At 34.5% G+C, this 27,308-nt stretch overlaps 2 protein-coding genes across 3 annotated transcripts; one reads left to right on the plus strand and one right to left on the minus strand.

The window, feature by feature from the left end:
* Window positions 1–391: 391 nt before the first annotated feature.
* Window positions 392–19,766, minus strand: LOC128181259 (IQCJ-SCHIP1 readthrough transcript protein-like). Of its 2 annotated transcripts, none has more exons than XM_052849594.1 (14): window positions 19,632–19,766; window positions 18,867–19,046; window positions 18,180–18,218; window positions 7,764–7,880; window positions 7,468–7,532; window positions 7,170–7,250; window positions 6,330–6,720; window positions 5,659–6,009; window positions 5,117–5,299; window positions 4,314–4,454; window positions 3,654–3,725; window positions 3,318–3,435; window positions 2,946–3,039; window positions 392–2,338 (listed from the first exon to the last, which is right to left on the minus strand). In XM_052849594.1, exons 2-14 carry the CDS (start codon window positions 18,993–18,995, stop codon window positions 2,308–2,310), a joined length of 1,812 nt encoding a protein of 603 aa, XP_052705554.1. In that variant the 5' UTR covers window positions 18,996–19,046; window positions 19,632–19,766; the 3' UTR covers window positions 392–2,307. The 2 variants fall into 2 exon arrangements, with proteins under 2 accessions (XP_052705554.1, XP_052705555.1); XM_052849595.1 differs by having other exon boundaries at window positions 2,905–3,039.
* Window positions 19,767–21,552: 1,786 nt separating this feature from the next.
* On the plus strand, window positions 21,553–26,607 carry LOC128181088 (serine/threonine-protein kinase Nek2-like). Its single transcript, XM_052849358.1, has 9 exons — window positions 21,553–21,940; window positions 22,422–22,474; window positions 23,142–23,214; window positions 23,466–23,619; window positions 23,820–23,957; window positions 24,178–24,415; window positions 24,683–24,802; window positions 25,232–26,072; window positions 26,272–26,607. Exons 1-9 carry the CDS (start codon window positions 21,682–21,684, stop codon window positions 26,553–26,555), a joined length of 2,160 nt encoding a protein of 719 aa, XP_052705318.1. The 5' UTR covers window positions 21,553–21,681; the 3' UTR covers window positions 26,556–26,607.
* The last annotated feature ends 701 nt before the right edge of the window (window positions 26,608–27,308 follow it).

Consider the following 27,308-nt stretch of genomic DNA (forward strand, 5'->3'; position numbering starts at 1 on the left):
TTAATAGCATTATTGTATGCTTAAAGCTTGGTTATGCAAATGTCAACAATATACGGTGTGTCGATGTATCTATTTCGTAAATGTCCGATATCATATGCTATGTCATTGAGTAATATAAACTGAAATTGTTTTGTAAATTATGATAATGTATCGAAGGATATTTTATTGTATGATATTGTTTCACATAAGATACATAATATGATATTGTTTCTGATGATTCAATATTGTATCATATCGTACGATACAATATCATATGATACAATATCATGTGATGCAATAATTTATCCAATAATACAATATCATATTATACAATAATATATCAAACAATCTTTCTTCAAAGAGGAGATTTGTACTTGATGTTTTGTGCAACAACATAAAGTAGAAAAACACAGATTTTGGACATGATTTTATCAACAGTTACCCATGTTTAACTGTTCTTTGACTATATATACACATAGCAGAACCAGTAATTAAAATCATTACAATGAGATTGCTAATAAAAACATAAAGCATGTTAACTTAATAAATAAACGAAAATATGTGAGTATTTGAGGCAGTAAGATTTAAACACATACACGCCAGTCAGTGATAAATTATTACATAGGTACAAATTTATAATGACCAACATATTAGAAGGGGGCAATCAGCTTCCAGATTAAAAAAAATGTAATATTATTCATAGGCCAACAGGATTTAACTTAAAGTGAACTTCTTGTACATGAAATAATGTCAAACATGTTTTTACTTGCAAATGATTATAAGAAAGTTATTTTTCAGCCCTTGTGCAAATTTTCTAAAGTTTTTTTCGAAACTATGTAAACTTTATAAATAGTAAAAAGTGCTTAGCAAGTAATAAATTGAAATTCAACAGCAATGAAATTGAAGTCAGTGTAAAAAGTACCAAGTGAGAAAAATGGAATCAAAAATTGATACAACCCACTACAGTTTTTAAATGCCCCTGCAAATAACATTTTTGTAAGTAAGTACATGTCATCCAAATTAATCAACAAAAATTGTAAATCACAACTATATATGACAAAAACAAAAGAAAAGGTATAGATTGTGACTATAACAATCGACATGTGATTATAAAAAACAAAATAAACTGAAAATGAAAATAAAAATTGGTATTAAAGATGAAAAAAGGTTAAACCAAACACACATGTACATGTTCATTCATTTACCATGTACCCATTACAGGCATATCAAATTGCATTTATTTTCAATAATTAATCTATCACTACATAGCTTTAAAATGTATCAAAAATGTATCACAATGGTACAGTAAGTGACGTGGTATTCTCTGTAAAATATGCTTTCTTATGAAATTTTTCATTATCTAAATACCTATTTATAACAAATATCTTAACCTAATACGCTTTTTTTTTTTTACACCAATGCTCTAAAATGGTAACTTAACTGCCATGAATATGTCTGATCTGAATCGGCTACTGACCCAAAACAAATTATTGTCTGCAGTAGATATTCATTATTTGTAAAAAAAAAAAAAAAAAAAAAGTCAAATTGTGTAATTAGATACAACATATTGTTACAGTAGTCAAAAACTTCATCTAAACCACCCTAAATTGAAAATTTTAGTCACATGGAATTTAAAAGCTGTCCTCAGCATAATTTATGACAGATGTCTAACACAAAGTATCAAACTGCTAATGCCAGCAATATTCATAAGAGAGGAATCCAAATTTCCAAAACAGAAAATGTTTTTCACTTCCACAACTATAAGAAACAATCATTTTTAAATTTCTATAAAAAGCTGTATATGGATATAAAAAAAATTCTGGATTTCTTGATGAATGAATCAAACAAATATACCTGCATTCTATCAATTGTCCAGTATCAACATAATCAATTGCAGTTTTGAATGCAGTCATTCATCAACGTACATTAAAGCTTTTTAAAAATTAATGGCAACAATGCTATAGCAATGTAGTCATGACTGGAATACAAACACTGACATAGGCTTCACCCAAAAGATTTTTCTACCTTAGCAATTCAAGTTTTTCTGCTGCTTGAAAATGGATTTCTGTCCGTTGTGAACTTATTTATTTTTCTAGTTTCCATTCTACTTAACCTGTGTATTTTAGAAAACAAACATGCACATTTTGGGACTTAAGAATAAACATACACATATTATTTGAATTTGAAACATAACTTTGACATTCATTGGTGGGGCTATACATTATTGTGTATTCCTCTCACTGGGACACTCTCTTGAAATTCATCAATTTCTTTGTAAACCTCTCCTTGCTTTGGCTGTTTTTCAACCGCTGCTTGACTTTAGTATTTTCAACTCCTCTTTGCTGTATCTTCTGCTCTCCTATAAAAACAACAACATTGTCAATCTATATATTTAACATGCATAAAAAATATAGACAATGATAAGGAAAATTAGTAAGTTAAAAATTGATATGTATATCATTCTTGTACATAATTTGCTTACATACTTTTAACATAGAATAAAAAGAAACATTTCAATACCATTGGAAAGAACAAGCATAAAAATCAAATACAACTTAAACTAACTTTTTTCTAAAAAAAACCCCCACCAATTATTCAATCATGTATCCTCTTATTTTCTGATGAAATGCAACATACATGGATTTTTACCAGGTAAGGTCATGGATTTAATTCTAATTAGCTTTACCTGTAAACATCATTGATTTTTACCAGGTAAGGTCATGGATTTAATTCTAATTAGCTTTACCTGTAAACATCATTGATTTTTACCAGGTAAGGACATGGATTTAATTCAAATTAGCTTTATCTGTAAACATCATTGATTTTTACCTAGTAAGGTTGTTGATTTTTACACAGTAATGATTTTGGGTTTATATTGAAAGGTTATGTGTTTTTACCTGGCAAGGTCTTGGATTTTGGGTTTACCTGAGAAGGTCATGGATTGTACCAAGGTGATGAGTTTTTACCTGGTGAGGTCCTCTATGTCCACAAGCATGGAGTCCTGGCTCATGTGCAGCTCATCTCTCTCCATCAGAAGGTTCATCAAGTCCTCATTCAAATCTGGTCAATCAATACAATGACAAGATCAGTTTTCTCAACAACACATGCATCCTTTATGGCTCAAATACATATATCCAACTATTAAGACATAAAGTTGAAATAATTTATTGTCAACAATATGAACTGTTAAACAGCATGAAATATTTATAGAATCTTATTTCAAAAAGATTGGGTTTATTTTTTTTCATTACGTCATTACGTTATTTTTTTTTTTAGAAAGTTTACAATTTTTCTCAAAATCCATAAATGACCTTGACCTGACTTGCCCAGTGACCTACTTTCTATCTGTGTGTGAAGGTCCTCCACTAGGACCTGTAGCTGACCCAGATTCATGATGTACAGTTCCTCTTTCATCACCTTGTTGTGTTTTATACTCTCTAGAAAAGGCACAGCAACCTGCAAAATTGGTGGTACATTTCCATGATTTAATTGTGGAATAAAAAATTCTCTGTATCCACTGTGGTTGATTCTATAGATACTTCACATACCCGATATGTTTCATTCAAATTGTTCCAAGTGGTCACACATTCAGCATAATGGTGTCATTCTTAATGAAACCATTCCCCCTTTACACACAATGTACATTTTTCTTGTCAAATGTTACATGCACTTACCATGTTTTTGTTGGCTGTTTTTTTCTTCATTTCTTTCTCGACTTCTAACTGCATGTGGGCCATAGTGCTTGCCTGTTTTATATGCATAAAATACATTATAAGAATATAATTAAACATCAAATCCTATAAAAGATATCAATAAACGTAGAATGTAATTATATATCATCCTATAACTCAAATTAAGCTACAACTTTGTTACTCTATATTCAATTCAAACATTTTTAATAATTTCCAAAGATTACTGAGTATCAAATATACTGTAAACCAACTTTTGCTGTGTCATTATCATGACCATACGGCAAGGATTAGATTGCCCTGACAAATATTCGTTTAGATGAGGCTTTGGCAAACCTTTTTCTCACTCATGAATAAACGTTGGTTTACAGTGTGTTGCCCTCACAAATAGTTTTCCCCCCAAATAAACAACTGTCTCTTGATTTAATCCACCTTGCTTGTTTCATATGCATTGTAACCTGTTTGATATGCATTACAATATATATTATTCAATATCAAAACTGATAAAAGATATCAATTATCATAGAATGGAATGCAACCAATATCTCAAATTAAGCTATAGCTTTATCACTTTGAATTTAATCTTCCAAGGGAAATAATTCCCTCCGACAAAGCAGCTAACTCCTGTCCCCCTGCTGAACTGACCTGGGCCAGAGCTATCTTGGCCTCCTGCTGTAGTTTGACCTGCTTCATCAGGAATGTCTTATCCTCCCCCTCCTCTTTGTTTGTTGTGTTGCCGCAGCCGTTCAGGATTTCTCGGCGATTCGTGTTGGACTTATCAGTACTCTATTCAGTAAGTACAATGTAATATAAGAGTAATCATGACAGTTTATTGACAGTTATTATACACAAATGATCAAAATAACGGCTATTTTTTTTGGTTAACTACTCCTTATGGTGTGTATATTGTTTTTCATCAGTATATCACAACATGGTGACTTCAATGTCAAATTGCCAGATATTTGAAGTTATTTATCATTGTGCGAGTAAGCTTTGCCTTAGAAATAGTTCTGATTTTGTAGAATTAAAACTTTGCTAACTCACAAAATGATACATGTATATGGATACAAACATTAAAATCAAATCAATATGAAGTTAAATCCAAGCACATGCCATTACTGTTGTCATCTGCTACAGTTATACATTTCTTATTGTTAATAGGGTGCATTTAACTCAGGATGCAATTCCATTTAATAATTAATATCCATGATGCTATCAGAACTTTTTATCTGGTAAAAAGATGTTAAATATGAAGAATTAAGGTATCATATTCATGATGATAAATGTAATTATGGATTTATGGATTAACTGGATTTATGTATTACTTAAATCAGTTTTTAATAATCATGATGCCATCAGAGCGTTTTGTCAGGTAAATTACAGAGAATAAGGGTATCAAATTAATGATACCTTGATTAAATCAATCTATTCATTAAAACTACTGATACCTGCGTGGGTGGTGGATTAGAGCCTTCTTGTTCCTCGTTCATAAAACATATCTGTAGATTGGTATTGGCCGGTTTTGCTGAGTACGCTTTCTTGAATGACGGCTGTGTCCTGAACATCTCGTTCTCTGCTCCACTGTCCATGGCCAGCTTCTTACGGATCGTTTCCCGGTCATTTCTTTGTTCCTACATAACAACAACAAAAGAGTCATTAATATGCACATGATAGAGACAACAATTCACTGACTTCGGAGTCCTTGTTTCTGGCTGTATTGTAACAGACCTCATTATCCAGTCATTGACTGCTTTACTTACATGTAAATGAGTTCACACTGCTTATAGTATTACTGATACAAAAATTTCAAATAAAATTATCATAATTTCTTTAAGTGGATTTCTAACAAAAAAAGAAATCTTAAATGAAGTCTGAACTAGTCTTGTAAAACTCAAATTGCATCTCAGAAAACTTTTCATCAGCTTAAAAAATCAACCAATCAGCGTGGAGTGTTGTATTTATTGGTTCTGTATTGTTTGTCACCACCTACCAGTGTGCTCTGTGACCGCGTGGCTTGTTGTATCTTCTGCTCCAAGTCCTCCCAGTCAAACGTCGGTTTAAAGCTTGTCTCAAGGGTGTACACCTCAAAGTCTTCTGTACCTCTGTCTGCGAGGTTTTCCCCTGTAGCCTGGGGTTCACTCTTTGTCTTGCTCGCTGTTCCCTCAGCAGATGTGGGATTATTCCCCACAGTATTAGCACCATCTAGTCCAGCGTCACTGTTTTTTCTCTGTAGCTCAGCAAACTCCTGAGCCAAACTGAGATAGTTCACTTTACGCAGCCTTTTATTGAAATCTTCCTCACTTTCTCCTGGACATTGCACTAGGTTTTGGCCATTTTCCACCTGAAAATTACAAATTAAAATCAGATATGATTAAATCTTATGTGTACAACAACTGATACATTGTGGTAAGTTTCTTTTGCATATAAGTAAAATGTTCCTTGGGTATACCTTAATACATGATTAACTGATACCACTATAGAAGTAAAAATTAACATTTGACCTATCATTTTGATTTCTATGTAATCAATATTTTGTTTGGTTACTCAATTTTTTTCTTCAAAGATATAATTATCACTCATGTAAAATATTATACATGTAACAACATTAGGAATTTTGACCTGCCCATCCTAGAGATGGGTCATTTCTGACCCTCATAATACCTTGTCCTGTTCTACGAGTCCCTGCCCACTGCTCTCCGACACGGAGATTTCCGAGTAAGATGAGGACATAGAATCACTCTTCTCCTCGGCCCCACTCACAGGGGCTCGCTCCTCAACCCCACTCACAGGGGCTCGCTCCTCGGCCCCACTCACAGGGACTCGCTCCTCGGCCCCACTCACAGGGACTCGCTCCTCGGCCCCACTCACAGGGGCTCGCTCCTCGACCCCACTCACAGGGGCTCGCTCCTCGACCCCACTCACAGGGGCTCGCTCCTCGACCCCACTCACAGGGGCTCGCTCCTGTTTTTCTGTGACATTATCTTTCTCAGTGTCATCCTCTGCTTCCATTTTGGCTCTTTTTCGTCGATGAGAACGCCACGCCCTTTGAATCCTAGAAATAAAAATTCATCTTAAAAATTATATTTACTGCAAAAATTTAACTCATAATTTTCAGGTAAAAAATTTCAAATATATTACAGCAAGCAGATATTTTGAATTTTCCTTTTGGTTGCAACATTTGCAAAGAGAAATAACTCAATGTTCATATTTCATCATAATATTGGAAATGAGTCATTCCTCTTTTCAAAATGACAATAAAATAAATGCAGCAGCATTTGACTTCATGAACCAAAACACTTATTCCTGGGTGGCAGGAGGCTGACATATATGTACAAATTCTTATATTTTCCTTCCCAATAAGGCTACAAACTTCTGCCCGTGTCTAATCCTACCAGATTAAGTGAAAATTTCAGCTTGGTAATGCAATGATACAACCTATATGTAAAAATTTCAGCAAGTCATTAAATGGAGTGATGTAATGATGTAATACCACAGACTTACGTGATGATGTCAGCTAGGTAATGTCTTGACCTGTTTCTCCGTGTTGTGATGTTGTCGTCCAATAAAACTTCTAGTTGATGGCTGCAACCAGAGGAACATAGTCTTAGTGGTACAGCATTAACCACAGGAACATAATCTTAGCATTCAGTTTTAACCAGAAAAGAACACCTTGCTATTCTGTCTGTAATGATCTCAATCAAGATTTGAAACATAAAGGATTCAACAGATAAACAAAATCTACAATTCCATTAGCTTGCCTTGTGTTTACAAACTTTCAAAGAGTCCAATGAATACCTACTTTTCTACCAGGAGTTCCCCTTCTTCCATCTGTTCTTTTATTTTCAGTTGCATAATGGACTGTTCCTGTAAATGGGAAATGTGGCTATGAGTTCAAATGATTAGTTTGAAAAATAAAACTCATTGTATAAAATGGTGTTAAGGCTTCAATGATGCGTTGCTTTTGTTAATCAGTTATAACAGACAGATCACAAAATATCAAGGAAATTTCTTATGCTTTTACAGGTAAGCTGAGATAAAAATATCTTAACAGTCCAATACCTATGACATACACTAAAAAGAAAGAAATATATGTACCTTTTCAAACTCCTCACAGAGCAGTGTCAAGTATTTCTTTCGTCCAAGATGTCCTCTGAAGTATTTCTGGATCACAATGGCAGCTCTCTCTTTTTCAGTGTTTGGCTTACAAGTTTCCTTCAAGAGAAAAAACTCAATAAATTACATATTAATCTTCAAAACATTTATACATCTGGGATAAATGAATAACCAATGTTATAAAAATTCCCATCATTTTATGAATCTTTTCCCATTTAACCCCCCCCCCCCCCACCCCATACCTTCCCAAAGTAAATCATCAAGATTATTTCTAATAGGAATAAGGAATAAGGAATCATTCTTTAAGTGTTATGACGGGATCAAATAGAGTCAGGAGTGTTCAAATCAAATAAAGCCCGATATGACTGCCGTCATGAGAAAAGGGCCCTTATCTTTTGACGTCACAATGCTCAGAAAACGACGTCAAAGTTGCGGCATTGTAAACGCAACTTTTTTAATTTTCTGTTTCTATTTTTTCTGCGTCTGTGTTGTGTTTTCTGTATAATTAGAGTCTGGCCTTGTTTTAATACCGCGATTGATATTTTTTTCAGTCCAATATTACATGTTGATTAAAAAAATAAACATTTGATAAATGAAATATACACATGTAACGTCAATATCTACACATTTTGAATGCGTAATATTGCACACAAGTTGATGCTGAGACGTCATAAAATTGCTGCTTTTGCATCCGCTATGAAACTTAAACACCACAATTTACATTCTAGTGTAAATAAATCATTGTTAGAAACCAAAGACCCGTCTCACATAATTCAATGGTCGTGGATTTCCGATGATGAGTTATAAAGTATCGGCCCTGTACTACCAATTAGTGCAAAAGAAAAACATAATTATTGCAGAAGTCTTATTGAAATTTACCTGCAATCATGCATTTTGAAAAAAAGGGAATAATGCTTATATATAGTTAATTATTTCAACGATTATGGTTTATAAAAATCGCATCACAAAAATACAACGGTATGCGTAAACTTACAAAGCGATGGAATAGAAGTGCAGATTCAGCACATGGGGTGGCTTTTGTACATTGTTGGTCTGTCGTATTTGATACACTTAATTAGGTGTGTACGAGTATTTTTAAACAATAAACATAAACAAAAGGTAGCGATCAATACCGAAAAAATTAACGTAACCCGCGTTCTGTAATGTGGCTATCTTTTTATCCCGCATGTACATTGTATCACCGATGAAAGCATTTTATTGTTTATTTTTACATCTTTCATTTAATAAATTAATGAATTGAATTGATCGTAAAAAGTAAGTAAAGGTCATTAAATTATTGTTAATGTACACTGGAATGATAGATAAAAGCTATAGCCAAAGCGTCTTATATGGGATTTGAGTTTGGCATCATCATGATTATATAGTTCGTGCAATTCTTGATTTTTCTTAGGTTGCTGAAGATTTCGAACGGTCGGTAAACTGCATGGTTAGAATTGGACCGAGTTGATTTCAGTCCTGTCTGTTTCTATACAGCTGTGAATTATAATAGCGAGCACAGCTCGCCGGCGCACAGCGCCGGCGCGAAGCGAGCTCTACCGGCAAGGCGTGTGTGAATAGAAAATTCGGACTAGTTGCACATTCATTCAACGGATTTTTTTGGCGTCAGTAAATCGGACCAGTAATGCATCGTTTTAATCGTCCCAGTGGTTCCCTGTAATCATGGCAATTTTTATCACTTCACACTCTCACGAGAATCAGCAAGACAAATTTAGACAGTAAAAACAATAACGATGTAAGCGACATACAGTCAATGTTACCTCTAAAGTTCACCTCAGTACACTTTCAATCAAAAATAATCGTGTGACGTCACAAACGTTTACACATTGATCCGATATATTTTTTCGGAGTCAGTAAATTTTGACCCACAATTCATAGTACCAATGGTTTCCAACCTCACGTTCCAACATCACGTTCTCCCGAGAATCAAAGTAAAACCTTTGAAAAGCTTATAAGATGTGTAATTTTAAGAACATCATGCTTTTTAAGTAAATAAAACAGTATACTTCGCATACTTTTATTTCTCAGGGGAGTTTTAAAGAGTAAGACGACACTTAACCAACGTCAGCTTTGACGTCACAATAAGCACTGATAAGGGGAAATTACTCTAATTGAAGTTATTGTAAATCTGCTGAAATGACCAAAACCCTCTTAAAATCTTGCAAAGGCTAAGATAAAGAACAGCTGACGAATAAGGACATTTCTTCAGATACAGGAAACAGTTGTAAATTGCACTAATTTGGATGAATGCTCACAAATATTTTATTCACTATAATTACGGTAATTTCCTGAAACGTAACATTATACGTAGCAGCGCCTTTTTTTTAAAGGGGGTGGGTGGGTGGATGGCAGCCTCATCCAAAAAATCTTTGCAAGCAAAAAGAAAAATAAATCATAAAAATTCTAATCATTCAGCTCTTTAGCAGTTCAATGGTTTCTTTATTTTCACTTCCATTTATTACATGCGAATATTGCAGACGTTTAGGCCCCAACATGTTTAGGCCCCAAGACGGTTAGGCCCCAGGTAAGATGTTTAAGCCCCAACATGTTTAGGTCCCAAGATGTTTAGGCACCTGTTGTTTATAATAATAACTGATAGTTGAAAGAACATGGCTTTTAAGCACTTTCGAGCCAATAAATGCAATTTACTTTAATTTGTAGTAAACTAACAATCGTTACGCAAACATGGCGTTGTTTACTTTATATACAAGTTCTTGAAAAACTTTAAACACGAAAAACATTTGCTATAAACTTGCATGCACACGCTATCAATGATAGTATCATCCAGCATGGTTATGTGTCTGTGCTTTAAATCAGTTAATACCAAGATCAAATCATACTATCATCACAAAGAAACGAACAAATGTTATATAAGGGGAAGTATTTCATTTTTGATATTTCAAGAGAAGAAAACAAATTATTGTATTTTTTTCTATTATCGGAATTATACAACACTTGAATGTCATAAAATTGTTCAGTAAGCTTATTTATGGCAACTGATTTATACATAATATTTTTAAGAACCCTTATATATCCCAAAAGAATTCACCTACTTATTACCCAAATACAAGTGAAATATTATTTATGCGATCATATTTCTATCTCCCAAAATTAGGTAATTTTTCTGCCAATGAAGCTTAACTTGTATTTGGCCTGTCTTCTTTTGGAGACCCGTCTCTTCATTGTTTACTTCCAAAGTGAGGTGTGAAACTCTCATTGTATTACTAGAGGATCTCTTCATTATCTTCTCCTAATTAGCACCTATCTAGAGAGGGAGCAGGATACGGTGGGGGTGTTGTTTTAACAATTTAATTCATGTCATACACAAGGTAAATGAAAGTCTTTACCGTTTCTTTGATCTCTTATTAGAAAATTAAATACAGAAAATAATAGGATGGAACAAAATAATATGATATTTAAAAATTAACAAATTATGCATACATGTAAGATGCACATTATACTTCTTTATAATTTTTAAAATAAATGAAGTTTAAAAAATAAAATGTACATTATAATTAACTAATACAAATGTATGCTGGTGCCTAAACCATTATTCATTTAAAGGCCGAGAGTGACCTAGAAAATTTTACACCCCTACAGCAATTAAGCCGATATGGCAAGAGGGGCAGGGCTTACTCAGAAGCAGTTTAAATTTAGAACTTGTTATCAGCATTGCTTGCATCCTACACGTGCTCCTTTGTAGCAGACGAAACTGATAAGATTTCAGTGCAGTTATTGTTTAATACACTCTACAATTATACATCTTATTTTAAAGAGAAAACAAAGACTTTTAAAGTTTGTTAATTTTTAAATACACAGAGCTCTCAGGACACACATTTTAATATAGAACAGCCATTTGTCTCTTCCATATCCCCTCTCTATAATGATATGTTGGGGCCTTATAAACCTTTTTTCCCTTTCTACTGCGTGGTGCATTTGGTCTCACTGGATTCCAAACGGAAGTAAAGGCTCTGTCCACATTTTCATTCCAGTGACAGACAGCCAGAAATGATCTTGTTCTGTAGGCTTGGTCACCGAATGCTATCCTTTTATCTTGGAACATATTCATAGTGTTATTAAAACTTTCTACATAGTATGTGTCCTTAGCTAAAACATAATCCTCTGGATATTTGTAGAGGTTGGAACCTGTTATGACACCTAGCAGTAATTTTTCTGAGAATTTGTCTGCAATGACCAGTCTTGATGGTTCGTAATTTTTGTCCTTCTTACATCTCGAAGAATGATGACACTCAGAATGGTTATTTTTGTAGTGTTCAACTATGTTCACTAAGAGCTTTTTCAGTTTTTCTGGATTTTGCTCACAGTTTCTTAGTGCCCAGTGGCAGTGGGTTGCAACAGGTTCTATTTTGTCGTAAAGGTGTTCAGACCAATTTTTACCTTTTAAATACGCTGGTCCACTTGAAATTTTTTTCATTTTTTCTTTGATTGGTTTCACTCCGTGCCAGGAATCGTTTTGATTAACCGGGCCTCGCAAATCTTTGACAAATTTGTTAATGGATAGGTTTCTGTCATGAATGTGGACGTTAATGGCTATTCCTTGATCTTCTAGATATTTATAAATTCTCTCTGTTCCAATTTTTTCATGTCTCTGTGAGACGATGTCATCTTGTTTGGTCACATTTTCACACTTGATGACTCTGTGTGTCTTTTCACCAATTGCAACCACACTTGAATCTTTTGCGTTTTTACGCCATCCATGTCGGGCATCGGTCATTATGGTGATTCCATCCTCATCCTCACCTTGACATCCTACTTCTCCCCACAGAGCTAGGTCAATGCTTTCCTTATATTCTTCTTCTATTTCAGTGTTGATACTTTGCATACACTTATCTCTATTCTTTTGGTGTATAATGCCAATTTTTGCTCCTTTGACAAATCTGGTATAATGAACGGGTAACATACCACTGCAAGCAAAGCCATGCATCACTCTTCTGTTCACAAGGTATTCATTATTAGGAAGGTAGGGTGAAGAGGACCACAGCAAACTGTGAGTTTTGTTGGAACTGCAGTTGAATCTCACTGCTGCAACATGTCCTTTTTCATTCACTCTTTTACAGGCAAGACTCCCATCACAAACTTTGGCGTGATTTTCCACAACTTTCACTAAACGTTAAAGTGACGTTTCAGCTGTCAAAAATATTTTCTGTTCAGTCCCCTTTTCTGGAACTTGGATGTAGGTGTTAAAATCCAGTGGTTCGTGGTGTGCTTCATTTCTTATTTCAAACTTCTCCAAAAATAGTTTCAATGATTTTTCAATAATATCCGCATTATTTACAGGATGATCTAATTGCCTGACTAATACCTCTCGAACATCATTGAGTAGTCCAAGTATCAAAGTTTTCCTTTCTTCATCTCCAGGAATGGATATTTTAAATGATGGTGGTCGTTTTTTCGTAGTAGCTTCCATGCTCAGAACTTTACAGAGAGAAAATAATTCATGTAATGTTGTGTTTGGGGACCATTATGGAATGTTCCAATTCAACGGACAAGGGGTCAGATTATAAACTTATTTTTTTTTGTGGAATCTTTTTAGTGTTTTTCAAGGCCAAAAATTAATTTGTTTAATATCAGATTAGTATTTCCCTTCAAATTTTGTTTTTCAGTAGGAAAACAGAAATAAACACTGGTTTTTCAAATTGATACATGTAAATGTCCCTGGATCATATAATGAAATAGCCCAAAACTGACATCAGTGCGGGAAATCTCTCTCAGGAACTGATGAGGTCCAGACAGGGGTACTTAAATTTCAATGGATAAGTCTACTTTTCAGCAGGTATCTCTTAATATTTAGAATATTTTTCAATATTTCTGATCAATGTCAAATTAAAGTGTTAATTTTGATTCCATTTATTTGAAAAATGAGATAAATGTACCAAGTCACAAACCTTGCTGCGCCCCTCTGACATTTGAGGGACATAAAGGTGTAATGATTTTGCATCAAATTGACAAATCTTCATTTGCAAAAAAAATAAAGATCAAAATAGTTACATTGTACCTATTTATTTTATGAAATAAAATAAATTTAATTATATTTTCTCTTCATTTTTGTTGGTATTACAATGTGTATGAGTATAAACCTCAATCTCAGTAAGGCATCTGCACCAGCAAAAGCTGCTAATGGGCATTAAATCACACTGGTTTGGCATTTACCCGCCAAATGTCCTATCTCAACTCTTGAAATTGACATATGGAATGGAAATAAGAAAATGACACAGGCAAAAGAAATAACTTTACAATTAAGTGATGACCAATTGGATAATTTAAGAGGTGTTTTCTATCATTTTGGTTGGGATTTTGATAGTGTGGTTGTTAATGAGAACAGTTCATCTATGGATGCTGAAACACAAACAACAGCAATATGTAAACCTGATGAAGTATCTGATAACACTGAGGAAAACCATGAAGATTATGAACCTTTTAGAATTCAACAAGACGAGAACTTTGATGAGTGCCCGCACTGCTTTTGCAAACCATGCATTACTGATGTAGTAAACAAACAACTTTGGTGGGAAGATGAACCCCATCCAGGTCATGCACGTAATAAAAATTTACGTAAAGAAACGTACAAAAGGTTTTGGACTATGATGTACCATCGGAATGTTTGGAACCATACTAATTACATTCAGAAAAAAATGAGCGCACTTCAGAGAGACCCTAGATATAGAAACTTTGTATATCATCGTAGAGACATCATGCCAAATTGTGTTTTAAAATGTGTCAGAGGTTGGTTTCCAAATCCAGAAAATGTGCCCTACATGGGCCACCTTTGGGAGTGAAGAATAATCAAGTTCAAAGTGATTATTTATATGCCTCCATTAATGTTTTTAAATGTGCTCAAAGGAAGTGTAAATTAATTGTTTTAATTTTGAATGCTTAAAGCATTCTCACATTAAAATATTAAAAGTTGTGTTACAAAATCAAATTAAGTTCACAATTTTACTTCATTGAGGTCAACTTTATTATCAATCACCCCTATGTTGGTTTCAGCTGCACATGGTTTGTGGGGAGTCCCTCCCGCCAAATGTCAATAAATCAGACACCAAGTCTGGGAACTTGTGAAAGAGGTTCCATAGAGGTTTATGTTATTTACCTCATTTATTTACTCTGAAGTTTTTAAACTTTTGCATAGAAATATTTTCTTTATCCAATTTTTTTTTATTAGTTTGTTTAATAATACACGATAGAACTATTTTATGATTGTTGTACATGCAATAGTTGCATGTTTATATAACGAGTTTCCTTTTGAATTGCCTCGGTCCCGATAAAGTTCCCTCCAAAATGAAATTATGGCGGAAAAACATCGAAAGGAGTAATTAACATGGAGGATATTTAAGCAATTACAAAGTTATCAACATTTTGATTGGAATATAGAAGAAATGCTGATTAACCAACAAAAGTGATGACTCGCAAGAAAAGTTTGAAGAAATATTTCAGTCATTCCAAGACAGGTCGCGGCTCTGGAATGTTGAGGAATATGTTACGTCTCCATTATTTACACAGACCAAGCATTACAAATCTGGACGATGCTGTGCCACAGATGGGTTTTTATGATACTAATATAAATTTTACCCAAGTTAAAGACTGAGTGCCTATATCATTTGCAGTGATGGGATGGTCCACTATTTATACGAAGATTATGACCTAGCTGCTAATCCAAAATAATGTGCCGTGCATAGATCATCTATTACTGGAAATAATCCCAGTGTTTTGAAAACGATTTTATTCTAAATTATGTGATTTATACGCAGTCAATTGTTTGTCTGTGAATGTTAACAAAGGCCGGCTTTTATATAGTTCAGAGAGAAACTTGATACTATCAGTATGGGAGTAAATCCGCGGGGATAACTATCATTGGAGCATGTGTATGTTCCTCGTGTTCTCTTTATTTATGATCAGCAGAGTGATATCATAGCAATAAACCAATAAAACGGATTATCTTGTGTTACATGTATTTAGTTTTGAGGTAAGACATGCTGTCAGCCATTTTTATGCGTCTATAGCAATGAGCATTTCCGGTAGAAATGTAAACATAATGCCGGTTCTCGGATCTGTCGAATCTGTCAATCATTCTCAGGAAATTTGAATTTCTTGATCACTTCATAATTTTAAATGAAAATTTCAGAAGAAATATAATATCAATAATTGATTTTTTTCTACCAAAAGATGCCTTTCAGTGGACTTTAGCTCTGTAGCAAAATTTATTTATTGCTTTTTGTTGATTAAAGTTTAAATTCAAGAATGTCTTCTCTGAAGTGAAAGGTGGCAAGAAAATTGAAATTTCCTCCATTTTCGTGATTGGCTGCTATTTATACCCAAGGTCCGGTCTTTAAAAAATAAAATTATAATCAACTTAGAAAAATGTAGACTGGTGCCTAAACATCTTGGGGCCTAAACATGTTGGGGCCTAAGCGTCTTATCAATGAAGGGCCTAAACATGTTGGGGCCTAAAAGTCCTGCTACCTTACATGCGGGGGGGGGGGGGGGACAACACCATGTTCTTTTAACATGATAAACAAATATTTTTAAGCGTAAATTAAAAATAAAATTAAACATTAATTATTTTTTTTTAAGTGGAGGGGCAAATCCATGGTAAGTTGATTTTCTATGTATAAATTGACAAAAATGAAAAAAATTTTAGCATGGGGGGAGCTCTATGATGAGTCAAGTTTTATATGTAAGTTTAAGAAAAAATGTCTACTGCAAAAAAAAGGGGGAAATCAATCAATCAATTATAATCACAATCACTTTAAAAGAGGAGATGCAGTGCAATGAATATTTATATATTAAAATCTTTATTATTTAACAACATTGTATCTGAGATTAAACTATTGTTCTACATATAAATAAATAAATTATAACAAATCTTATAAACTATGAATAATGAAAAATTACAGAAAATAGGTATGTTTTATTTTTTGGCATTCAAATTTCACGTTGTTAATTTTATTTTATTAATTTATTATAATTCATTGTTTGATCACATGCTGTGCTCGCCCCAACGGTCGCACCGTAAAACATATTAAATTTTCGTAAGATATAGAGGGAATCATACTTAATGGATTTAAATTTTAATCTATAAATATAAGATGCCATTTTTGTTATAATCTTTTCTCTCAAATCAACTGTCCACATTCTTGTAGTTGTAATTACTTTTCAGTGAGAGAGTCGAAGACGATTTTTTTCCATTGGTAATTTTATGAAAATGAAGTGTTGATAACGTATTAAAGAGAAGCGCAATCATGACAATAATTTAACACAATAACACTCGAGTTTCAAAAACAGCTATAATTGATTTTAAACTTGCTTCAGAACTATGAAGATACTTAAAAAGTAATATCAGTAAATATGCGATAAAAATTCCGTGCAAAAGGTTAATTAAAAAGAATAAATATTTCTCTTTTTGAAAATAAATTCGTGTATGCAATTTGACTATGCCCTGAAATTGTGGAAACATACATGTAGGCATCGAATTTGACCATCTTTTTGTTTGTTATATGTTTGCTTACTAAAAAACTTTTATGTATTTAAAGGTTGGGGAGAAGTATTTTTTTTCCTTAGATATCCTTTATGTATCCATCTTACATGTATGTTCGGGGGGGGGGGAGGTTATTGCATGTGGAGTCATCAGAAGTGTGCAGAACTTAAACTATATCTGAATATTCAAAATGTTTTTTTCTCTTTTGTTAAAATTGAAAGAAATCTAGAATTGTAGAAATTTATTAATTAATTCTACTTCAAACAATTAAAGACGATGTGAAAGGAAGTATAAAAGAAAAAAAATTAATGCAAAAAAAAATTTGACGTTCGTGACGTCGTGACGTTTTCAACGAGCTACGTCAAAGTCGTGTTAACATATCTTACTAAAATTGTCATAAAATGCTTAAAACACACAAGATCTTGAATATCTTTGTATATTTGTATTCAGAAAGAGTTGACTAATCAGAATTGACAAAAAAGTGAGTTTGTGAAATTTTGACCTTAAGGGCCCTTTTCTCATGACGGCAGTCATATATTTGATCACACCCAACCTAATTTGAACAAATTAGGTTGGATGTGATCAAATCTATTACTTATATTTATATAATTTTCAGCAACTGTACGATTAAATATTAAAATAGTTATTGATGAAATGTTCATGTATTGGACTATTCATAACAAAATGGATTTGTAGTGTTTTCAGAGATAAAGACACTGGAAAATGTAAACACTGGCATCCCAATACCAGGGGCCCCATTTTATATTGTGCTATCCTGTGCTATCAAATATTTGAGATGACAGGACAATAATGGTTGCCTGATTTGGTCATTATATAAACATATAAATAGATAAGCTTTGAATCAGTGAGATGTTGAAACTTACTGCTGAAAACATCTTCTTTGCAACTTCAGAGTCAGCTGCCTAAAATTAAGATAAGAAGACAATATCTTAATATAATCATACTGCCATGCCCTGAAGACAATTTTTATATTTTGCATGATTATCAAAGTCCTTCTTTTCCTGTTAATCAATTCATTAGACAAGGTTTAAAAATACATTCATTAAATTATCCTGTATCCGCAACTTGCATTGATAAAGGTAACCTAGTAATAAACCAAAGGCCTTATCTATCAATGCTAACAAAGTATCTTTGTGCAGTCATTCTGACAATGAAAGGCAATGTTAAACAAAGTCCTCATACTTTCAACTACAAACTGTATTACTGAGATGAAACAAAATTAGTTGAAAATTGATCAATTTGAAACAATGTCATCGGATCAATCACAGGATAACTGTCATAGATCATGTAGATAATGAAGCAATATTTGAACTCATTTTGAAACACAAAAGAAGGCTCAACAGTCAACAAGCCTGGCCCTCTTTAACCTTTACAATATTTATGCACCATTAAACAATAACCATGTATTTTTTACATTGAACATGTGACATTTCCCCATTGTAAATCCTTAAATTTTACATCAAACAACTTTAATTTGTATTTTGTGTGCTTAATATGAGAATTTTCCCCACTACAAATCTTTAATTTTAAATCAATTAACTTTTAGGTACCATCATTGTCTGAAGATTTCTCTCGAACCGATCGTTGCGTAGTTTGTTGGTATCGACATTGTCCAGCGTGGAGCATCGCTTCTCCTCCTGAATCAGGTCAGATAGGTCATCTTGGTAGCTGTGGGACATCCTCCGTCACCCAACTCATTGCATTCAGCCGAAATATAATCGGACAAAAACCTGGAGATATAAAAGGTTAATAATCATTATTATTGTTTTAACTGTTTAATTTTCAGTCAGCCACATCTCTAAAGTAAACTCATTCCCTTTCTATTCAGTTGAAATATTAGCTGGTCTATAAATGTAAAATACAAACCTAAAGGTATGATGTTTGAGCCACAGCCTCATTAATCAATTATCATGAATGTTATGAGTACTATATATTTTACAACAGTATGGTATATGTTTATGTACTTTGTTAAACAATATCTAACTAAACTACAAATATGCATGAAGCATTTCTAGTAAAGAATCCAGCAACTTCTCAAAAGGAAATTTATAGAAGATCATACCAAATATGGTTGTATATATTATCATGTTTATTTGCACACAACTTTGCTTATATTCTGATAAAGGATCTTTCAAACATAACTTCAAGCGTTGTTAAGTAGGCATAAACGACATACACTCATGTAATATGGTATGAAGATCATTTGCATATTAAAAACATTCATTAGGATAGTTACATATTACAGTTTAGGATAATGAACGAAATATCCCGAACTTTTACACAGTCCTTCATCCAAATTGAAAACAATAACTTGCCTTAGTTATCTTTGATTTGATTCTTCGCTTTAAAGTCCTTCAATTTACAGAGGATCGACTAGACAAACTCCTTCAACCTCACGCCAGACTCACGATGATGGTCTGACACTTGTTTATTGGAATATCAGGACTCCGATCCCGATGTAAAAAGTAGCTTTAGTAAACCAAAGTACTGCAAATACCGAAAGAGGATTATCTGGCCCTGTCAAATTACAAAAAAACAACAACTTAAAACCATGTATTGAAAGTAGAATATGCTGGTACCGGTGTCTGTTTGAAGATTCACCAAGATTCATACAAGGGGTAGGGACCCCCCACCCCCACCCCAACGGAAAAAAATTCTGGATCCTCGCATAAAATCCTTTCAAAGGAACGATAGGACCCATGTCACGTTTATATATCAGTAAACAAGTTCTTGATATGGTTAGAGATTGGAAAAATATATCTTAGTTACCTCTTTCTATCTGTTATCACCCAGCTGGTAATGTGTACTGATTGCGAGAACATACAATTTTCTAATGTCTTTATATACACTTTGCTGAAACTTTTACAAATAAAGGTCGCTTGTTTTTGAATATACACTACTAATTTACTACCTCTCCTCTCCATACCCCGAAGGACGCATGGGGCCGTGCAACATGTACATACGACGGTTGTTGGCAACAACATGTGCCTCTCTCCAACTGTGGCACCCGAATTCCTTTGCATCAACAATAAAAAAAAAAAGACAAAATAAAGACAAAACAAATCTCGAAAAAACCCTTATAATATACTCAAATATTCATAGACTAAGGATAATTATTCTCTGTATCTCTCTTAGTTTATTACTGAAAGTTCAAGTCGAATAGATACGTTAGAATATGATAATTAACGCATGAACTCAATGCATGTCTACCTAAGTTATACGAGCATAACCTGGGTTGGGGTAGTTTACACTTTATAATCTGCAAATTATTTAGCGAATTATCAAAAAGCGTAAACGACTCAGGTCATACAGGTATAACTTGCATGGGTAGATATTGATTTCACTCCTTATAGTTTAATTTTCTGTAATTTACTGATGTGTACAAACTGTGAGTGTTTTACCTTTAAAAATGATATTGTTATACAAATTTAACTAATTTTCTCAATCTAATCAACTGCCGCGTTCCAACTAGAATTGTATTGAATACATAAAGCACAAAAATGTCCATATTGTAAAAAAAAAATATAAGAAAAATAAAACTCGCGGATTTTAATTCAACCAAACGAAACTTTATACATGCATGAGTTGAAAAATAAAAGTAGGTAGTGTATGAATGGGGTAAAATTGAATACCGTTATTCGACCAATTCAAGCCGTGGTTGCAGGTTTATGATAAATACCCGGTACATCTTTACAGATATCAGGAGTTGTTAGATGTACGTAACATGAGCCTTCAAACAGTGCTACTTGATCAGTGTTTAATCAATGTAAAAAAAAATATATCAAAATGCGTTATTTAAAAAAAAAACCCCACAAAAAACCATGGGATTTTTTGTTGCGGTCAATCCCACAGCGGATTCGAGACATCGTCTTTCATTTTGTGTTCAGTCCTACATGTCATTCCGAGCCACGTTTTAATAAAAGCCCTGCATCGACGACAATGCCACACGTAAACCTCATCGAACGCGATAATTATAATTAGACCATCATGATGTCAGTTACTTCATTACAACAATATACGATGTGTTCGACTCTTTACGAATCATTATGAAAAGTTTCAATAAATGCAATTTATATCCGAAGGTGTATATTAGAATAACAGTACCATGAGTATGGCATGCAAAGACATATCACTGTGTATAGATATACTTACATTTTGTTTGATATAAAATATTTGTATTGTATTGTATATATTTATATAACAAAAAATAATAATTACGATAAAGATTGAACGGATCAGTATAATATACCCTGCTATTCATAACAAATCGTGTTCACAATTTTAGTACAAATTGATAAATCATGGTTTCACGGAAAAAGAATTTCGATCTCCAGTTCACTTGACGGCGGTCACGTGAGAATAAACATGGCTGACAACTTCCAGCTCCTAGCACTGCTGGGGACGGGGACTTTTGGGGAAGCCTGGGTGGCCAAGTCCAGGAAACACGACGAGAAGTGTGTGGTGAAAGTGATCAACATCCTCCGTCTGTCGGAGCGGGAGCTGGACCAGGCCCTCACCGAGGTGTCGGTGCTGGGGAGGATGCACCATGTCAACATAGTCCGATACCTGGACGCTTACGTACACAATGGGGCCCTCAACATCGCCATGGAGTATGCGGACGGCGGTAAGTGTTACAGGGTTTTGTAGAGTCTATATATAGCTATTGAACGTAATAACTGAAACAATATGCGCGGATCTAGAGGGGTGAGTGGGTTGGGGGGGGGGCGGTAGTCAACCCCTACCCCTTTTTGAGTTTGGGAAAATAGATTCTTCTCACCAGGAAGCAATGATTAATTTCTGATTACAAATTTATGTAAAATGAACGCAACGCATATGATTACACCTGAAATGCATGCAATATACATGTACATGTACTTCTATACATGAATTCATGTGCTGATAAAAAAAAAATGTCCAAGGAGGAGTGGGGGGGGGTTCAAGGTTTACCAGGGTGGGGAGTTTTTTTTTTGTTAATATATAGAACCATGGGATTTTTATAGATATGAATTTTCAGAGTGGGCCCGGATCCTGGCCCCGACCGACCTCTATAGGTATTGTTTGGTGTTTTCGATCATTAAACTGTAAGTTATGTTCATCTTTTCTAGGAGATCTTCATAAGAAAATATGTGACCAAAAAGGAGTACCTTTTACAAGAGAAGTACATAGCTTACTGTTTTATTAACCTTGAAATGAGTTTAAATCAATTTATTTATTTATTTAGAGAGAGAGAGAGAATATGTAAGAGAAAAAGCAGAGAGAGAGAGAATGTAAGAGAAAACACAGAGAGAGATAGAGAAAATAATGGTAACCCATGTGTCCATGTAAGTGAGCAAATACAAACACTTTTGATCACATTTAGGATCAAACTTGGATCACAGGAGAGAGAGAGAGAGAGAGAGAGAGAGAGAGAGAGAGAGAGAGAGAGAGAGAGAGAGAGAGAGAGAAGCTTTGACAGATAGAGGAGAGATTGAAGGGTAAGAGAAATAGAATAGAGAGGTCAGAGGTCATGATATATAGAGGTCAAGTACATGTAGAGAGTAGAGAAAAGAATACAACAGAAAGAAGAATGAGTTTTAGAGATGCTATATAGAAGATTTAACTCTACCTCACTGATTTTAGACATACATCATCTGTGTTATCTGGTGCATGTTTCCACTGCTTAACTTTTTGTATTTGCTTGGAAACCATTAAATTCTCTCCCTGAAATTTTCAGTTATACATTAATTGGTGATATTGCCACTTTATATGGTCACCTTACAAAGTATTTAGAAAATGTTTTGAAGGTCTCTAGTTTTATTGTAGTTGATTCTTGTCTTTCTCTCTAGGTTATCATGGACTGGTTTGTACAGATCTGCATGGCCCTCCAATATGTCCACAAACAGAACATTCTACACAGAGGTATTCAGTAATCCAAACACTTCTATAAGGCCATATTGGGTATTTAAAGTGCATGAAATTATATCCATAGGACACTTTATAACATTTGCAGTAATACTGTCAAACTTGCTACAATGGTCACCTTAAATGTTCAGTGGTCATTTGCTGTACTCGTACAATGTCATTGCTCATGAAGATATGCATCCAACTGTTTAAATGATGTTGATTTTTGAGTTTTGGGACCAATCTCTTTTCTAACACCTCTATTTCAGATCTGAAGTCTCAGAACATATTCCTGACATCCAAGTCCATGATAAAAGTGGGAGATTTTGGAATAGCTCGCATCCTAAAGGACAGCACAGATCTAGCTGTGACGACCATAGGCACACCTTTCTATCTAAGTCCAGAAATTTGCCAGAAGAAACCGTATCTTTGTTATAACTATTGAATCAGTCAGTCATCCCAAATTGGAGAGCTGTCTGCCTCCAAAAAATCAGTTCAATGTGGCTTTTAGTTTTTTTAATAAGGTTATTTTTCTCTTTAAAAAATTATCTAAATAATTATTTAAATAAAGATTTTTACCAATTCAAACTATGTATAATCATGATTCTTTAACCAAACCGGAGCTATAACCATAAGAGTGATATGTGGGCGCTGGGCTGTGTCCTGTATGAGATGTGTTGTCTGAAGGTGCCGTTTGATGCAGAGAGTCTCCAGGACCTCATCCTCAGAATCCTTCATGAAAACTATGACTCCATTCCAAGGTCAGTCTGTATAATGTCTGCTGTTACCAGGTATACTTTATTTTGTGGATGAACTTAAAACTTATTCATAATTTCTGCTGATTTATATTAATACTTTGCTGCTGCAAGACTGATTTGAACATTTGTTTAATATATTGATGGTAAAATTAATATAGTTTCCATGCAGTATATTTGTTACATATAATGCTATGTACAGTTAGTATATTTTTTGTTTATTCAGGTCTTATGGATCAACTTTGAGTCTTTTGATTAAAAAACTCCTGGATAAGAATCCGGAGAGTCGTCCCTCCGCCGACTCTGTACTGAGTATGGCGGCGGTCAAGCAGTACAGTCGGAGGTTCGAACCCAAGCTGCAGCTGAAGGAGAGGAGATACAGTTTGCCAAACATCCCAGCTAAGTCGAGCATGGATGAGAAAGAACAGAAAAGACCCCGAGTCGTCTCCACGGATAAAGAAAATGTATACCTGCAGTTTTGTATATTTTATATTGAATTTGTCCAGTAGTGAATCTGATCATATTCACATTATTTACAAGTGAAATCATTCAAAGACTGTATAAAAAAACATAAATATTGAATTCATTTCCATGCATTTTGCAGTTATTTCTGTACCTTTTTACTATTGAATAACTCTATGTTTATTTGTCAACGCTGGTGTATATTTGCACCTGTATAATATAACATATTGATAATATGTCAGTTATAGTAAGCAATGGCTGTCTTACAGCTGGATCCAAAAATGGCAGGGAAGACTTACCTGGTGAGGAATCCAAAGTTTAAGCAGCTGTCACGGACCCCCAACATGTCTGTCATCGTGGCCAAGCAGAGGAAGGAGCGACCCTCGGAGGTTGGTCAACCACTGGTTGTTGTTACTCTGAGGATCTTTGGCGAAAATGAGGAGCATTTTATCTGAATTCGTATGCTAACAGAAAACAAAAGATTCAACTAGAATTCCTATTTTATAATATAACAAACATATTGATATAATGTATTAATAAGGGTAAATTTTACCCCATGTAATTTTCACCCTTCTACACTTGCAAACAGTTTTGCCATGTCTTGAATTTGCCCAGACACAGTGCTACTTGTTATTTAAAAGAGACTGTAACACGAGACTTTGAAGTTCGCCCAGTCTTAACTTTGCCTGCTGACAACCAGATTAAAAGGAGCGAAAGTAAAATGGGGCAAATATTTTCCTGTATACAGTATGTTCAAATAATAAATGCAGTAAGTAAAGCAATGCAGTGTTGTATATATTTATTAATATTCATTGAAGGATGAGATTCCAAGGTCCAAGCTGTTTTCTGGACTTCAGAGAAAATCATCCCTCAAGAGCGATGGTGAAAACAAACCAACAATACAGAGGAAGATCTCGGTAGATAATGGTAGCAATGACAAAGAAAATGTCCAAAGTAAAGACGAAGTAACAAGACAGCGACAAGAAAGGAGAAGTTCGAGGGATCAGCAGAGAAGACTCACGGAGTTGTCAGACAAAGTTAGTAAACCTCCGTCAGGGAGACGTAGTAGTCTCGATTCCAAACCCCTTCAACTCCGGCGGGAGAGCAGCATCAGTAAAGGAAGACTGTCCATAGAGTCTGTAAGGAACGGAGAGCTGATCAGAAAGCCAGTGAGGAATGGTGAGTACAGTGTGAGGAGAGGTGTGAAGGACGGAATCAGTGGGCCAAACTCCAGTGATGATTTAAGAAGTAGGTCAAGGCCATCCACAGCTGATCAGGGAACCCCAGGAAAGAGACCCGCTCCCATAGGATCTGAGTGTTTGGGTGAGCTTAAAAATCCTCCATCAAGAGCTCTCCCAGGTCGGAGTGGTGGTGAAGATCTCAACCAATCGGATGCTGACAATGAAGTGTTTCTTGACCAGAATATCAGTGATGAGAACCAGTCTTGTAAAAAGTCACCCCCTCCAAAAATACCAAGCTCCGAGAGAATAAGAAGGTCCAGCTCCTATGACCGGGTGTTTGTGAGCAAACAGGGAGCTCCTAATGATGGAAACATACCCAGAGTGATGTCAGCTGGAAGCATTGGCTCCACCAGGCTTGCAAAAGATGAAGTCACCTACAAGATATCCTCCTCTCTTATGCCTGGAGATCAGTCCAAAGGTATCCAACAGTGTTTAAATTTTGAAATGGTTTCTTGATGTTTATAAACCTGAATGTTCCTTCTTAAGATGACAGTCATTATGATTATATACAGTAAATAGGTCAAGGTCATTGGGTCAAGGCACTATTACATTTGCCTTAATGTGGACCACAATTAAGGATGATCTTATATTTACTTCTCAATGTTCTTATTTTGTAGATGCAGTGCAAGAGGAAATGCTTGTAAACATGGACTCATTTAATACAATTTACAATGCAATGTGTCAATTTGTCAAGGACCAAGGTCAAGGTCAGAAACTGTTGTATGTAACCATGGTGAAGGCCATTGGACAGCGAGAAGCAGATAGATACATCAGCAAAGTAACTCAAGGCCTGCAGGACTGTGCTCTCTACCAGGATGTGAAGCAGATTGTTCCAGAATACAGGCGCAAACTGCTCCCTCTGGTGTTTTGTTACATTCTTATGACAAAGTTCTGTAAATGATCTGTGGTGGTTCTATTTAGTCAGCGTGCAAATAAAATCAAAAGTTTAACTAGTTTGTGTATTTATTGGGTAGCAATAAGTTTTTTAGCAACCGTCCATTTGTGAAAAATCATGGAGATTGATTAAAAAAACCCTTGATGTATAGGTCCACAATTTGGAAATACAATGTATAACAAATATTCAAAACATTAAAAATGTGATCGGCACCGTAAAAAAAACCTGTAAAAAGGAGATCCTTTGCTTACGGAAAAACTAATAAAAGTAGGAGGAGTATTGTAGAAGCCACTGCCTATAATGTAAGTAGGACATGTTTGTGAGGAGTATTGTATAAACCATTGCCTATAATGTAAGTAGGACATGTTTGTGAGGAGTATTGTATAAACCACTGCCTATAAGGTAAGTAAGACATGTTTAGGAGGAGTATTGTATATACATGTATACCACTGCCTATAAGGTAAGTAAGACATGTTTAGAGGGAGTATTGTATAAACCACTGCCTATAAGGTAAGTAAGACATGTTTTGGAGAAGTATCATATAATCCATTAATTGCCTATAAGGTAAGTAAGACATGTTTAGGAGGAGTATTGTATAAACCACATATGATTATATAAACCATTGCCTATAATGTAAGTATTGTAAGACATGTTTAGGAGGAGTGTTGTATATAACCTATTGCCTATGTGTAAGGTAAGTAAGACATGTTTAGGAGCAATAGAAATTATTCTAGAGGATCAAATGTTTTTAAACTCGAG

The sequence above is a fragment of the Crassostrea angulata genome, chromosome 4 (assembly GCF_025612915.1).
Source record: "Crassostrea angulata isolate pt1a10 chromosome 4, ASM2561291v2, whole genome shotgun sequence".
Lineage (NCBI taxonomy): Eukaryota > Metazoa > Mollusca > Bivalvia > Ostreida > Ostreidae > Magallana > Magallana angulata.